Here is a 14,993-nt window from a genome sequence, read left to right on the forward strand (position 1 = left end):
CTCAATTCTGTGAGTTTCTCATGAAGATGAAGTAAAATCTCCTGTCACTTCTACTGTAATCCGTCCTGGCTTTTAGAAAGAAAATAATGTATAAATTTTTTTTAGGTGTTTTCTTCTTTTATTTTCTAAATTGTACTTTCAGCTTGAACAGATTTTGTGAGAAGTTAATGTGTGTGTTTCAGCCACAGCACAAAGACTCCATCAGCCTTTTCATGGCGTACGTTCACACCAGTGTAAAGGAGATGAGTGCCTGGTACTACCAGAACGAGAAGAGGTACAACTACACCACCCCGAGGAGTTTCCTAGAGCAAATATCACTGTTTAAGAGCCTGCTGCAGAGGAAGCAGGGAGAGCTGCGCCAGAAGAAAGAGCACCTGGCCAACGGTATCCAAAAGCTACAGACCACGGCCTCACAGGTGTGACGGGCACGGGCGCCTCCTCTGAGAGAAGCTTCTGCTTGCTCACTAGAAACTAGGTTCTTGTTTGTTTGCTTACTTTTTTTTTTTTTTAGATTATGGTATGATCACAGCATTTCCCTATTCCCTTTCCTGCCCCCCAAACCCTTCCATGTATTCTTTCCTATGGCCCCTTCTTTCATGATTGTTACTGTACACGTATGTGTACCTATGATATATTTCTAGATACCACCGGCTCAGTCCATATAATGTTAACTGATGTACGTTTTCAGGGCTGATCATTTGACACTGGAAAATCAGTCAGTGGGCTCTTCTTTGGGAAGACCATGTCTCTTGTTCCCAGCATCCTTAGCTCCTTATAGTTCTATGTGCAGGACTGAGTCCTCATGGGCGGTCCCCCATCCACTTGGGTATGTCCATTGGTGGCGGTCTTACTCAGCCTGTGTTCAGGCTGTCATGCTGGTGAGACTTGCTTGTTTGGTTTGGTTTTTTGAGGCAGGGTTTCTCTGTGTAGCCTTGGCTGTCCTGGACTCACTTTGTAGACCAGGCTGGCCTCAAACTCATAGAGATCCGCCTGCCTCTGCCTCCCGAGTGCTGGGATTACAGGCCTGTGCCACCGCGCCCGGCTGCTGGTGAGACTTGCCATTACTAGGAGACATAATCTCACAGCAGACTCCCTGGTCCTCTGCCTTTTATAGTCTTTCTTTCCTCTCGTGTACACCGTTCCCGAAGCCTTAGGTGTGGGAGCATTTTTGTAACGTGGGCTCCACACTCTGCATCTTGATTGGTTGTAGTTTTCTTAATGCTTTCTGTCTGCAGCGAAGAGAAGTCTCCTTGTGACTTATCTATAGGTGCAAGGACATGTGTTTATAGATTGTTGCCCCTTGGAGACAGAAGGTACATTCCGACTGCTGAAGGCACTGTGCACTTCAGGAACAGGGCCCAGAGGCCCCTGAGCAGGGGCTGATTTGAATGCTTCCTTCCTGAGTACTAGCATTCCTGATACCAGAAGGCACAAGTCAAGTGTCCAAAGGGAGGGGAAGGAGCCAACAGTCCTCCCCAGTTGGGATGCCTGTGTTCCGCAGTAACAGCAAGCATGGCTCACTAAGCCTAGGGATACAGCAGTGGCACACAGACCTTGGAAGTAACCAACAGCTCCCTAAGCTGACTGAAGAGCTTGTCAGCAAGGGTGATACCATGCCTGATGCTGGCAACGCGGCTTAGTACCCAGTGCTAGTGCGGCCATGGGTCCTGGAGGAGAATCCGGAGCCATGATGTCACTAAGTCAGCTCAATCATCTCTTGACAAAATGCTAAGCCAGCTGTCCAGGGTGTCCAGCTTTGCCTTGCATAGTTAGAAGCAGGGCCCCCGCACTGTTGTGGCCTCTCTGACTTAGCGCCCCGCTGGTTTGAGGACACACCTTCTCCTCCTAGCCTGCAGCTGTGTAGAGCAGGGTGGACTTCAAGGGAAGCACTTTGTCATTTCCTCTCCGGTCCCTGACTTCCTGGGCGCTGGCTTGTAGTCAGGGGCTTTGCCATGTTGTCAGTGTGTGTGTAGAGTTCTTTTCTGTCTTTGACACTCAACCCCAGCGAGGCTATCATGACCTGGCTATGACTGTGTGCCTCCCCTAGGGTCTGCGCTTCTCCCTGACCTCAAGCCTGTTTCAGCTACCAGCTCTCTCAGAGGTTATAGCCTGTCATCAGGCCTCTTCTATGTCAGAGCACAGTATCCCAAGACTTAGCACTGGGTTGGGATCACATTTCGTTGTTAAAGTCAAAACTATATGAGACATGGGTGTCACTACTGCAGCCTAAGAGAGTGCTAGAGGCTGGGCCTGAAGCCAGTCTGTCATTCTAATGTGAGTGTGTGTGTGTGTGTGTGTGTGTGTGTGTGTGTGTGTGTGTGTGTGCGTGCGTGCTCCCCATGGTCTCACACAGCTTCTGTGGGCCAGGTGAGAGGGGGGGTTAGCATGAGAGACTGGGACACTGGCAAGCAGCCTGGTCTTCCTCTGTGCTAACTGGGTCTAAGCTACCGTAAATGTTCGTTGCTGGTCATCCCAAAGCTGAACGTGCTGGCAACTGTCAAAAGACCCATCACCAGGCCCTCCTGTGTATTTCCTGAAGGACAGTGCTCTGGGGAGACAGTTTTCCCTAAGAGGGCTGGGTGGACCATCTGAACCAAGGATAAAAAGTAGACAAAGTCCGGTTGAGAACATAATTAGATCCCATGTACCCCGAGGGGACTCTCTTTGGCCATGACATTCCTGGATGTTTTAGGTATAAGTTCTACTCAGTCTTCACACATGTAGTTTTACATGCCAGGGACTTGAGTCTGACAAAATGCTGGCGTTGGTGAGCAGCTAGTTGTGACTGGGAAGGAGAGACCGGAAGGGGCATTTTCAGAAAGGGCCCTGAAGTGCATCCATGCTTTTGCTCCTGTGCGTCTCCTTTCCAAGAGTGTCTTTATCCTCCGTTTACAGACAGCTCGCCACATCCTAGTCTGTTCTGTTGTCCTTTCCCTCCCTGCTTCTCCTAGCCTATCAAGATCTTTAGTAACAGTCTCCTAGGAGACCTGTTGAGCCAAGAAGATGAGGGAAAAGCCATGTGTCTCAGCAATAGGTCCCTTCAAATGATGTCCCACACCAGAGCCCAGGAAATAATAGTGTTGACTTTGCCCCAGGAAGTAATAATAGTGTTGTCACCAAAATTGAGCTGTCAGTTTCCCTGCCTTTGAGGAAGAAAAATAACATACATGCTGAACCCAGAAAATCTCGGTTGAAAAACAGAAAGAAACACTCATTTTAATTGACACATCGTTGGTGCCACAGGAAGATGGTTCCTCAAGAGCTAAGTGGGGCTGTTCCGTGGCGAGCCAATGCCCTGTGGTAGCCAGAGAGCACACGTAGTCCACGCTTCTCAGTGGCTCTAGGTTCTGTAGTGGACGGTCTGCGTGGCTCTTCACTAACCCACAGAAGGGGAGTAAACAAAGGAAGGCATTTTGTGTCAGATGCCATTGCGGTATGCGGCCAGGTTGTCTGAAGTCAAAGACAGCTGTGTCTTTAAGTCATTCAAACTGGCAGCAGCGTTCCTTCAAGAGTACAGGAGGGCGTTTCATGGCCTCTGTGACCTCGAGCCTGAGTTTAGAGCCAGGAAGGAAGGAGTCCAGAGGTGGGAAATACTCTGCTAGGCACCTTTGCAAGTGTTTGCCTGAGTGTGCAGGGTTAGAAGACAGACTGCAGACTGTCCGGCGCTGGCACAGAGCCCTGCACCCTGAAAAACAGTATTCTGCTTTTCTCATGTGGAAAAAAAAAATAAATGGGTCTAAGTTTTGGCAAGTGAGAGTAGACGTAAAATCTGGGTAGGAACAGACGTGGGTTCTGAACTGCAGCCCCCCACATCTCCCCGGATCCCTGCTAAAAACCAAGCAGGGTTCTCACCGGAAGCCACTCCGCAGTGATGACCCTTCCTTCCTTCCTTCCTTCCTTCCTTCCTTCCTTCCTTCCTTCCTTCAGGTGGGAAATCTGCAGGCCAGGCTGGCCTCTCAAGAGGCTGAGCTGCGGCTCAGAAACCAGGACGCCGAAGCTCTGATCACGAAGATTGGCCTTCAGACGGAGAGAGTGAGCCGGGAAAAGGCCATCGCCGATGCGGAGGAGCGAAAGGTCAGGCTCCTTCCACCATTTAGAGTGCTGAGCTATATTTAGCGCAAAATAAACCTTTGTAGGTGAACAATTTTGAACAACTTCCTCTCCAGGGAGCGTAGCATCTACGGGGTTATTATAGTTACACATGTAACAGCATTTCACACCATGATTACCACTTGACCTTTCTTTACATTATGCATTTTCCCAACCTTTTAGCTCTTTAATGATATGAAAGAACAATAAATACTGAGCTCATTCAAGCATATAATGGATGTGGATCTTGCACATCAGGCCTATTTGTAATACAGCAAAGGTCAGGGAGTCGCCGCAGAGGCTTCTAAAGGTTTCCAGATTTTAGGCAAATTGAACAACTCAATTGTTAACAAAGCCCATTCCGTCACTTTGCTGGATGGTTTTCAAGTTCCGCATTTCAATAATACAACGACCATTCATTATGAAGTCCTATGCTGTATGTGTGCTCCTTTCGGCTGGACCAAGGCGCTGGCGTTCCTCGTGACGGTTTGCCATTGGGAACAATAGCGTGCCAGGCTGCCTGGGTGCTGCTTTCTTTGAATTTGAGTTTCTGGCATCTTCAAAAATAAATAAAACTTCATGATAAATGAAACTCCATTCAGCCCAACGGAGCATAGGTTCTTGTGTGTCTGTTTCCCGAAAGGCACAGGACAGGAAGCACAGACAGTTAATAACGCTCGTTTTTTAAAATTAATAAATAATTTATTATTTGGGGCAAAGTATTATACTCGGGGGCTAGTTGCATGCTCGCAGCCATAACTCAGTAGCCGTTACGCTGTCGTTTTGCAGTTCAGGCCCATCAGATAACCTGAGGTGCTAGGGAGATGCCGGTCATCTTTGCACAGTTTTCCTTTATTCTGAGGTGGACTGAGCATCCTTTGTTTTGAGCAACTAAAAATTTGGAAAGCACATTGGAAAAACTATAAACCATGACACAGCATTCTTCTTGGCTTTTTGTTCTGTTTTGGCTCTTTTTGTTTGTTTGGTTGGTTGGTTAGTTTTTCGAGACAGGGTTTCTCTGTGTAGCCTTGGCTGTCCTAGAGTCACTTTGTAGACCAGGCTAGTCTCGAACTCAGAGTGATCCACCTGCCTCTGCCTCCCAAGTGCTGGGATTAAAGGCATGCGCCACCACCTAAACACAAGATTCTTTTTTAAAAAATCAAAACACTCATTTGATATATATATAACCTATCTGCATATACACCTGCAGGTCAGAAGAGGGCACCAGATCCCTGTATTGAAGGTTGTGAGCCACCATGTGGTTGCTGGGAATTGAACTTGGGACCTCTGGAAGAGCAGTCAGTGCCCTTAACCACTGAGCCATCTCTCCAGCCCCACAACATAGCATCTTGAAGCAAATAATAAATGCATTTAATTCAACCAATAAACATATACTTTCTAATTTTGGTAACAGATGTATCCAAGAATTTTAGATGTGTGGAGAATGTCTTTAAAATTATGTTATGAAATTAAATAATCATATTTCATAGGTGGTATGGTTACCAGCAGCCAATCCCACCTAGGGCACCTGTTTAAGGTATTACACAGATGTGTGATGTTCAAGTAATTGTAATTACTAGTAATTATTAACCCACCTCTCTAGGTAACTCTTAGAAATCTTGAACTATAACAGGAATTTGAGACAGTTTTTTTTCCCCACATTTCTTCCATGTAAATTCCTAAGGTAAAATTACCAGCATAAAGGAAGAAAAATATTTTAGCAAATTAGAACATACCTGAGCCAGGCGTAGTGGCATACACCTATAATCCCAGCACTCAGGGAGGCAGAGGCAGGAAGGTCTCTGTGAGTTTGAGGCCAGTCTCGTCTACAAAGTGAGTCCAGGACAGCCAAGGCTACACAGAGAAACCTTATCTCAAAAAACTAAATAAATAAATAAAACACATCTGATAGGTTATTTCATTGAGTTTATTAGACATAAAACATAAATATGCTGTTTTATACCCAACATATGCCAAGAAGTATAAATACTATTTACATTTTTATTTGCCAGTAGAGCTTAATTTTATTGTATTACTTTGTGTGTGTGTATGTGTGTATGTGTGCTTGTGCATGCATGTGTGTTTGTGTCTGTGGTGTGTGTATGTGTGTAAGGGCCTTATTATTGTATGGTTGCTTTACAAAGCCCTGAGCACATTGTGCTGATGGGAAACTCCTCACCTGTTTAAACGGTAGACGTGTGTCGCCTAACAACGCACCCCAATACGTCCTTACTTTGTGCTGGGGCTGCCTGTGAGATGATAATTCGGGGAGGGTTGGGGCTTCTCCCCGCTCACTACCTTCTTTCATTAGGTGGCCGCCATTCAAACTGAAGCATCCAGGAAGCAGAGGGAGTGCCAGGCTGAGTTACTCAGGGCGGAGCCCGCGCTGGTGGCTGCCACAGCTGCACTCAACACACTCAACAGGGTAAACTGGGGGTTTTTTGTTCGTTCGTTTGTTTGTTTGTTGTTTTTGCCTGGTGGGATCTTTTTAAATAGCCAAAGGTTATGAGAGTCTGGGAAGGAGTGGGCGCCTCATGCAGCCACAAAGCCTCGAAAAAAGGGCAGGGCATATCAAAGTTAAAGGGACCTCTGAGGTCACCTTCATAGCTCCACTTCTTTTCCTTACCCGTGTCATTCTGTAGGTCGGTGTCTTTTAATTCCGTTTTTCTGCTTTAAATGCGTAAGTTTATCCTTAAACCTTCAATCCATAAATCACAGAGAAGTCTCCAGCGGGAGGGGAGAGATCGTAGCTGCTAAGCTGTCTCTCCTCCTGCTTAGCTGACTCTTCTGGGCAGTGAGATCAGTGGCTACGTTATAATGAGAGTGAGGAGACACTCTAGCGCTGTCATCAGTACCTCTCTGAAGTACCTATTAATAAATATTGTCCTGCTGTGCCCCACAGGAAAATCCTCCTAAATATTGCTAACACTGTCCGTACTCCAGCCTTCCACAAGGCAGGCTAGTGGGTAGTGATGACTGTGCTACTAAGGACTACCTAAAGGGTTCTTTATTCCCCCCCAAATATAAAACATATTTATATTTTTTTAAAAATTAGTAAGACTCCTTCATAGTATCAGGGGTTGGGGCAACATGACCACTCCATGCTATGCTTAAGGTTTTTTATTGTAACTGAGAACAGAGTCCAGAGCAGAGAGAGAAAGAAGGCTGAAAGTAGAGAGAGTAGAGGCCGGCAGAGTTGGCCTGGCCAGGGAGGGTGACCAGAGAGGGCGAATAGAGAGAGCATGGTGGGACTAGCAGGCACAGGGGGAAACCTTGTCCTTACAAATAGACCAGAACAGGGCTCTGGCAGGAGGGAAGCCTGGGAAGGTGAGAAGCCAGCACGCTAGGGTGGAGGCTCTGAGATGTGACAGGGCTAGTGACGCTGACGGAGCCTGCAGGGCTGTGATATGCAGCCATGGGCATATGTCAGTGGAGCCATGTGTCCCTCTCTCAGAGGTAAAGGAAATGACTCCTCTTGGCAAGTGGGAACCGGTTCCCCACGTTCCCGACAAAGGCTGGCTTCTATCTAACTGCCACAAACCCTCCTATAGCCCAGGCGGAGCTCATTTCTAGGTATTCGGATACCCTAAGACCCAACACTCTTCAATCAAACAAAACAAACCGTATGATGAGAAACCCTAGTTAACCAGATCTCAACATCCATTACGTTCTGCTCCGGCTCTCACGCCTGGTCTCTTCTTCGTATTTTTATTTTATTTTAACTCTTTGTATTTTATATTTCACTGCAGCTTTGAGTAAAGAAAGCAGAGTCGCATTTGGTTTTACTCTTAAACCATTTATTATTGGATTACCCGTACTTCTCACTGAGTCTCATTCCTGCCCCAGCCCACCTTCCCTCACTGTCGTGACTTAACCCCCAGTTTCACTGCAGTTGAGTTCGCGTTCTCCGCTGAGGGAATTAGCGACAGGAAAGACCGTCCAGCACCCATAGACCCCTCTCAGGGGAAACTCGCAGTGGTTTAAGGAGGAGATGTCTCCTTACACATTTAAAGCAGAAAAAGAGAATCAGGGCACACTGACCTCGAGAATGCCAGGGTGCCATTTACAGGGAGGGCCTGGTTAAAACGCTAGTATATTTACATAATACCCTGGCTTCTATGGGGGGGGGGCACTGCAGGACTGGCAACAAAACTGCAGAAATGTTTCCAGAGTATCAGAGTTAGAAAGCAGGTAGGTGAGAGGCAGCCAGGAACCTGAGGGTCCCCCATTTGTGTGCATGCTCTGTTTCAGGTGAACCTCACGGAGCTGAAAACCTTCCCCAACCCCCCAACCGCTGTCACCAATGTTACTGCGGCTGTGATGGTCCTTCTGGCTCCCAGGGGCAGAGTGCCAAAAGACCGAAGCTGGAAAGCAGCTAAAATCTTCATGGGAAAGGTACCACCAGCCAGGGTGGCAGGAAGAAAATCTTAACAACGAGCACACCATCCTCATTATAGATAAACCTGACAGCAAAACATGTTTAAATCAATTTTAAGCCGAAAAACCCATCTCTGTAGCTGGTCAGCATCAGCAGCTGCTGTTCCCTAGAAGGCTGCCTAGCTTTTGCTGGCCACGTTGGAGGCCAGCAGGGGCTGGTGACGCACCTAAGTCAATGCAAGCAGCAGGTGGAAAGTTGCTAATTATTTGCAAGATTATGAAAGCGACTAAGTGTAGGAGGGAGAAAATTACATGGATTACTAAGGCTGGAAAAAAAGCAGTTACTAATGTACAAGAAGAAGGTGAAGCGGAGGCCTTTGGCGCGTGTGGTTTTGCTTTTTTATTTCCTGCCTTTCTTTTCTTCAAACCGTGAGCCTCCTGTGCTGGCACAGAATGTTTTTACCCCGGGAGAGAAGAGGTTTTAAAAGTGTCCATTGCTAATTCTAACTTCGTACTGTAAGGCTGAAAAAGCCAAGCAGTGGGCTAAGTGCAGCTTGCCAATTGTGCCTTTGTAATGCAAGTCCTAAAAGCTGGTTTTAACTTTTGATCTTGGAATTTTCTCTGCAGCCAGAGCAGGCTCGTGGCAGTAAGTCCTTTTGCGTTTACAGGTTGATGACTTCCTGCAAGCGTTAATTAACTACGATAAAGAGCACATTCCGGACAGCTGCCTAAAAGTCGTGCACGAGCAATATTTGAAAGATCCAGAGTTTAATCCAAACCTGATCCAGACCAAATCGTTCGCAGCGGCTGGTCTCTGCGCCTGGGTCATAAACATCGTTAAATTTTATGAGGTATCGGTCTTTATCCACTGGTTTCAGGTGCTTCCACCAAGGGCTGTGATGGCTAATTTTTGAAATTGTTTCCTCTCCCTTGACAATTGCATCTATATATACAATGTATTATGATCGTATTTAACCCCCATTAGGCTCTCTTTGCCCTCCCCACTGGTGTTACTATCACTGCCTTCCTAGCTAGTTGCCTCCTAAATGTCTTCAGAAAGAAAAAAAAATTGATTCACTGAGTTTAACTGGGGGTTGCTAATAAGAGCACAAGTGGGGGCAGGGGGCTACTTACTAAACCATGGGCAAGCCACCCGATCCTGCAGTACTAAAGAAAGTGACACTCCTTGACCTGGCAACCGCCAATTCTCAGTGGCTTACCTAGGAGTGGCGGAGCCTCGTGACCCACTCCTGCGTCCAGGGGAGAATCTTGGATGGCCCTACGTTGTGCCTGCCTTACACAGCAGGGTCCACAGCTGCTCATGAGTTCCTGAGTGTGATGGTCACGCCCCGTCAGAAGACTGCATTCACAGCATCCTTCCCCAAACTCTAGCTTTTACTTCTCCGATGTTCCCTAGGCTTTTGAGGGGGTAAGACAGACCTCTTGCTGTAGATGAGCTAGTCAGCCGCTTATTCTCAGTACTTGGACCAGTTATGAATCTCTGCACTTCAGTGCTCACACATGGGCACAGACACGACTGTTTAGAAGATGGTTTAGTTATCTGTCCACAGCAGAGCAGCAGTAGTCATTTCCTGCTGGGCCTGGGGCCTCCCTTGCTGTAGGATTTGACCCATATTTACAGTTAGCCCTCTACTCTCAGGCTAGACCTCACCTCTGCCTGGTCAGGTAGCTCGTCATTTTAGGACAAACTGATTTTTAGTTTATTGATGGAGTTTGACTTAAATAACATTTATGCAAGTGCTTAGTGCTCTGAAGTCCAGAAGAAAATGGGTGACGGAAGAGCAGAGAGTGTGCCAAAGGCCGCGTCTGCTGAGATGGAGGATGGCAAGGACACCAAGAGCACACCGCTCTCCACTCTGGGGACTCGGGGTTGCTGTCCCCTTTGCGTCTGCGCTGCCTTCTGAACGGACCCTTGTGGATTTTCAGGTTTACTGCGACGTGGAGCCCAAACGTCAGGCATTGGCCCAAACAAACTTGGACCTGGCTGCAGCTACTGAAAAGCTAGAGGCCATCAGGAGGAAGCTTGTGGTAAGTGTCACCTAGGAAACCGGCGTTACCACAAGGAGGTTCCTGGACCAGGGTTAGGATCCCACTTGTAGACGTTACCACATCTGTGCTCCAGAAAATGGGAAGGAGCTTGGTCTTTCGTGAATCCATTCACTGATGGGCTCATCTTACAGCTGTTCCACTTCGCTGTGTGCTGGACTCACACTGGCCTCAGTGGCTCCTGTACTTTAATAGAATAGGCTCCCTAGTCTAGTAGAAAGAGCTAAGCTGCCCCTGGAACTGAAATCAAGCCCCCTAGAGCCAGCTTTAGCGTGTTGGCCACGGCCTACAGTTCTACCTATACAAGTTGGTTAACCTCTAGTAACAGAGATTTTCTCGTCGTGAATAGGTACAAATTGAGCACTCCTTATATAAAATGCAAATTGCTTCAAAGTCCAATGCTCTTTGGACTTGATTTTTGGGCACAATTCCCTAAATGGAACATTTTGGATATCGCAAAGTTTTAAATACGGAATGTTCAACATGTAAAAAAAAATCTTCATGAGTACTCAAAAACCTGAGATGTTCTAAAATCTTATAGGGACTCTCGGCCTATATGATAGCATCTTCTTAGGTAGATTGCAATGATTAAGTGCGTAATTTATATTAATCTATATTAAGAATTCAGAATGGGGTCAAGTTTACAGTGTCAGTGCTTGGGGGAATATCTAGAGCTATGAATACCAACATCATCACCCACTAGGTCTGTGGCATGACATTTTAAGGACATCCAAAGACAACTCTGGTACCAAGCACTATGAGCCAGGAAGATTAGAGTGCTGGCTAGTGGAGGTGTGCTTGACACTCCCTTCGGATGCTGCTTAGGAGTCACAGTGGTGAGGAGAGGAAAGGCGTTCCTACAGAGACTAAGAATCAAGGAAGGATGCAGGGGCCTCTCGAAAAATCACAATAGGCAAGGGCACCAAGAGGGATGTTGCAGGGAATGCTGACAGCAGGAAAGGCTGACGGCGGGGGAAGGGTGAAAGGCATTTGCAAAGATAAGCCTTTCATGCTTATGGAAGCTCAATTTTTTTCCCCTGAGTGTTAAAGAGCTAGATCTGACTGGGAAAGATTTTTAATAGGTTAATGGCACCATCAAATGGCTTCTTAACAACTGAGAGGATGCTGGAAGGAAAGATGTCTGAAGGCAGAGAGACAAGTTCAAAGGCAACCGGGAGAGGGCTCTGTGGGGGCCTCAGCTGGGGCAGGAGCGGTTGTGGCAGAGGGCCAGGGTGGGATCGCAGCTGGCTGACAGATGCTGAGAGCAGAGAGGACGGACGGACATGGAGCGGGTGAGATGGGTGTCGGGAGCACAGAGAGGCTCCCCCGAGACTGACAGCTCACAGGAGCCCTCCAGCCTCCGGCTTCTCATCTGTCATCTGTGACGGGAAGCTTCAGCCTCTCAATGAGATGCAGACAAGTGTTGGTCTGACCTGGTACCCACTCCGCCTTCTGCGAGGGGAGCTAGGCTCCTTTGTCTATGACGCGTTCTCGTTCTTCACGTGACGTTCGCTTAGCTGGGGTGGCTTCCTACGCAAGGCCTAGATGCATATTTGATCCAGGATCCACTAAGCTTAGCCCCCGTCTCTTGAATTTGGATAGGAGCGAAGGGCGGAAGCGGCAAACAAAGACGAGAGCTGGTGTCCAGGTTTAGTCCTCCAGCGGCTCCTGCTCCCCTGACCCTGCTGAGCTCCGCATGTGTCTGCCTTTCCTCTGGCCTGAGGACCCTGCAACTACTTTGTAGGACATTTCAGTTTAAAGTACAACCAGGGGCTCTGTCCTCTCTGTCTGCTGGATAGGGAGACCTTTTGGTATACAGGAACTAGAAATCCCTGTGGTGGTCTGGACTTAGAGAAGTTTTCTTATGAGACTGCTTTGAGTGAAAAGCATGCATGTAGCATGCTGGCCAGGAGAAAGAGCAATGGAGGCTCAGGGTACATTTCGAGCCACCGCTGTTTAGAACCCCTTAGAGTGTCCCTGTGACTGTGCAGGCCTTTTATAATATTTAAGCTAAGCTTGCCATGTCGTTGACCACTAGTCAGCTTGGTAAAAAGGTGACGAGGTGTTTTGTCACAGAGATCCCTCTAAAGATCTCAAGGCAAGTTGTCAAAATCACACCCAAGGCAGAGACCAAAGCAGTGAATCCCTGAGCATCCAGGCAATGCATTGGGTTGTGCCTCCATCTTACTCAGTTTACAAGGCCTCTTTGTGGCAAGTGAGTAAGATGACCAGTAATCCCTGAAGATTTCGCCTCTGACAACGCTCTTAGGAATTCACCCCCTCCTCACTACTCCTCCTCACCCAGGTCACGTGCCCGTACCCCCTCCTGCTCAGCCAGCATGCTCTTCCACCAGGTCAGTGCCAAAGGATAGGAAGTCATCCCAGCTAAGCGAACATCACATGAAGAATAAGAATGCATCACAGAGAAAGGCGTCTAGTTCCCCTCGCAGAAGGCGGAGTGGGTACCAGATCAGACCAACACTCATTTGTATCTCATTGAGAGGTTAAAGTTGGGATAAATGTATATAAGTTGATGTCCCACCATTCGGACTAGAACTTAGAAAGTGTTACATATTCTTTATGGCTTTAAGTAGCTATTAGAAGCAATTTAATGTTCATAGGAAAGTAATGCGCTCTACAGGACCAGGGAGCTGACCATGGTCATGCAAAGACGTTCTGTGTTCATACGAGTAATCTTTTGGGCCCAGGCTGCAGAGAGCTGGAAAGTGTTTAGACCGACTGTTTTCACAGAGTCAGTGCACATATTGACGAGCCTCAGAGCAAATACTCAGCAGAGAAAAGGCCACAGAGTAAAGCTGAAATGTCTAAGGAAGACGAGTTCCCTCAACCCCTCAGCAGAATGGATTGCCAAAAAGCTACAAGTCCCACCAAGGCTCATGTCCCTTCAGAGCCGCAGGGAGACACACACTGGGGACAAGGTGCCTTTGTATAGTTAGTAAATCAGATCCAAGCCCAGGGAATGTCCAACCTTTCCTGGCTTCTGTGGTCTCGTTGTTCCTTCCTTCTATGTTGCACTTGCTCCTGATTTTAATCCAAGTACTTTGCTTAGGGCAGTAGGGACTTTCTGTCAGATGGCCCCATCCAGGCTGCCCGGCAAATCCATTCAGACCGTTTATTAGTTTAGAGCTATCTCACTGTGTATCTCAGACTGGCCTGATCTCTCGGCTGCCCTCCCTTTGCCTCTGTAGTGGTGGGGTCCTAGGTGTATGCCCAGTGCCTGTCAACGGTGGAGGTTTGTTTGTGTTTTCCCACCTATTGACTCTTTATCCACTTGGTACAGAACTGAGACAGGGAGGGAGGTGTCAGTTCCTGAGCCCTTCAGACCCCATCAATATGTCTCAACTTGCATTTTTCTCTTTTGGAAATTAGGTGGTGATACTCAGACATGACCTGTTATCATATCCAAAAACCTAGATATGCCAACTGGGCTGGGGTGCTTCACTTAGAGGGTTACCATCCTCGACCACAGACACAGTAAAGCAAACCACACAGTGACAGGATCAGACTCTCATAAGGAGAAGCCACATGAGCCACTCGAGGGTTTCCAAGAGACATTCTGGGAGCTTTCCCATTTCCTGAGACTCTCGGGGTCCAACCACGCTATCTCCTGTCAGTCCTGTGATTCCCTTTTTAGCTTAAGATGTTTAAAAAGAGCTTAATACAGCCGAAAACTACCAACTAAGATGCCAGATGGTTATGCGAAACCTCACTGTAGCCGTCTTACTACTTGTTAGCTCTGACAGGCCGAAGACTTATAACACTGCTTTTGTAGGTGCTTGCAAGGTTCTAAGATCCCTTGAAATGACAAGGGGCGAAACACAACCTATTCACCAAACAGAGGGGTTGGCACTCACGGCGTGTTTTGAGTCTTAGGGAGTACCACTCAGTTCAGTCCCTCTGTGTACCCCACGGGAGAGAGGAAAAAAGTAAGCCATATGGCAAGCTACTGTCTAGAGTGGCTCTGGCACATTTGTCATCACCATAGCTTCCTTTCGTCCCTAAAATGTGTGTGATAAAAGGACAGTGGGGAGAAGGGGTCTCGTTTCCTGTCAGCGGGCGTCTCCCGGTGGCTGTCATGTTGGCGCTGACTAAGGACATCTCCACAGTTAGTTTTGACCCCTTCTTTAGGATCTGGATCGGAACCTGAGCAAACTTACAGCTTCGTTTGAGAAGGCAACAGCGGAGAAGGTTCGGTGTCAGGAGGAGGTGACTCAAACCAACAAGACGATTGAACTAGCAAACAGACTCGTCGGCGAACTGGAGGCAAGTTAACTCTTCTTCGAAACTCTCACTGAAGCATCCAGGCTGGCATTTGTTTCACTCTTTCTGCCCCATCTTCCACAACATTCCCAGAGTCTTGGGGGGCTCATACATATATCTTTCATGTTTTTCTTTTTCCCCAAATCTAACATAAGTTTTTGGATGACAGGAGCTTTATG

General features: G+C 47.5%; 1 protein-coding gene across 4 annotated transcripts in view; it reads left to right on the forward strand.

Moving 5' to 3' along the window:
• Positions 1-14,993, forward strand: part of DNAH11 (dynein axonemal heavy chain 11) — a 296,286-nt gene that overhangs the window by 200,331 nt on the left and 80,962 nt on the right. For all 4 annotated transcript variants that reach the window (XM_084791554.1, XM_084791555.1, XM_084791557.1 and 1 more), the window contains 7 exons: positions 183-416; positions 3,928-4,074; positions 6,401-6,514; positions 8,341-8,484; positions 9,135-9,317; positions 10,414-10,515; positions 14,683-14,821. In XM_084791554.1, the coding sequence (XP_084647680.1) occupies positions 183-416; positions 3,928-4,074; positions 6,401-6,514; positions 8,341-8,484; positions 9,135-9,317; positions 10,414-10,515; positions 14,683-14,821 (1,063 nt within the window). The remainder of the gene's footprint in view (positions 1-182; positions 417-3,927; positions 4,075-6,400; positions 6,515-8,340; positions 8,485-9,134; positions 9,318-10,413; positions 10,516-14,682; positions 14,822-14,993) is intronic.

Source organism: Acomys minous, assembly GCF_964271855.1.
Source record: "Acomys minous genome assembly, chromosome: 8".
Lineage (NCBI taxonomy): Eukaryota > Metazoa > Chordata > Mammalia > Rodentia > Muridae > Acomys > Acomys minous.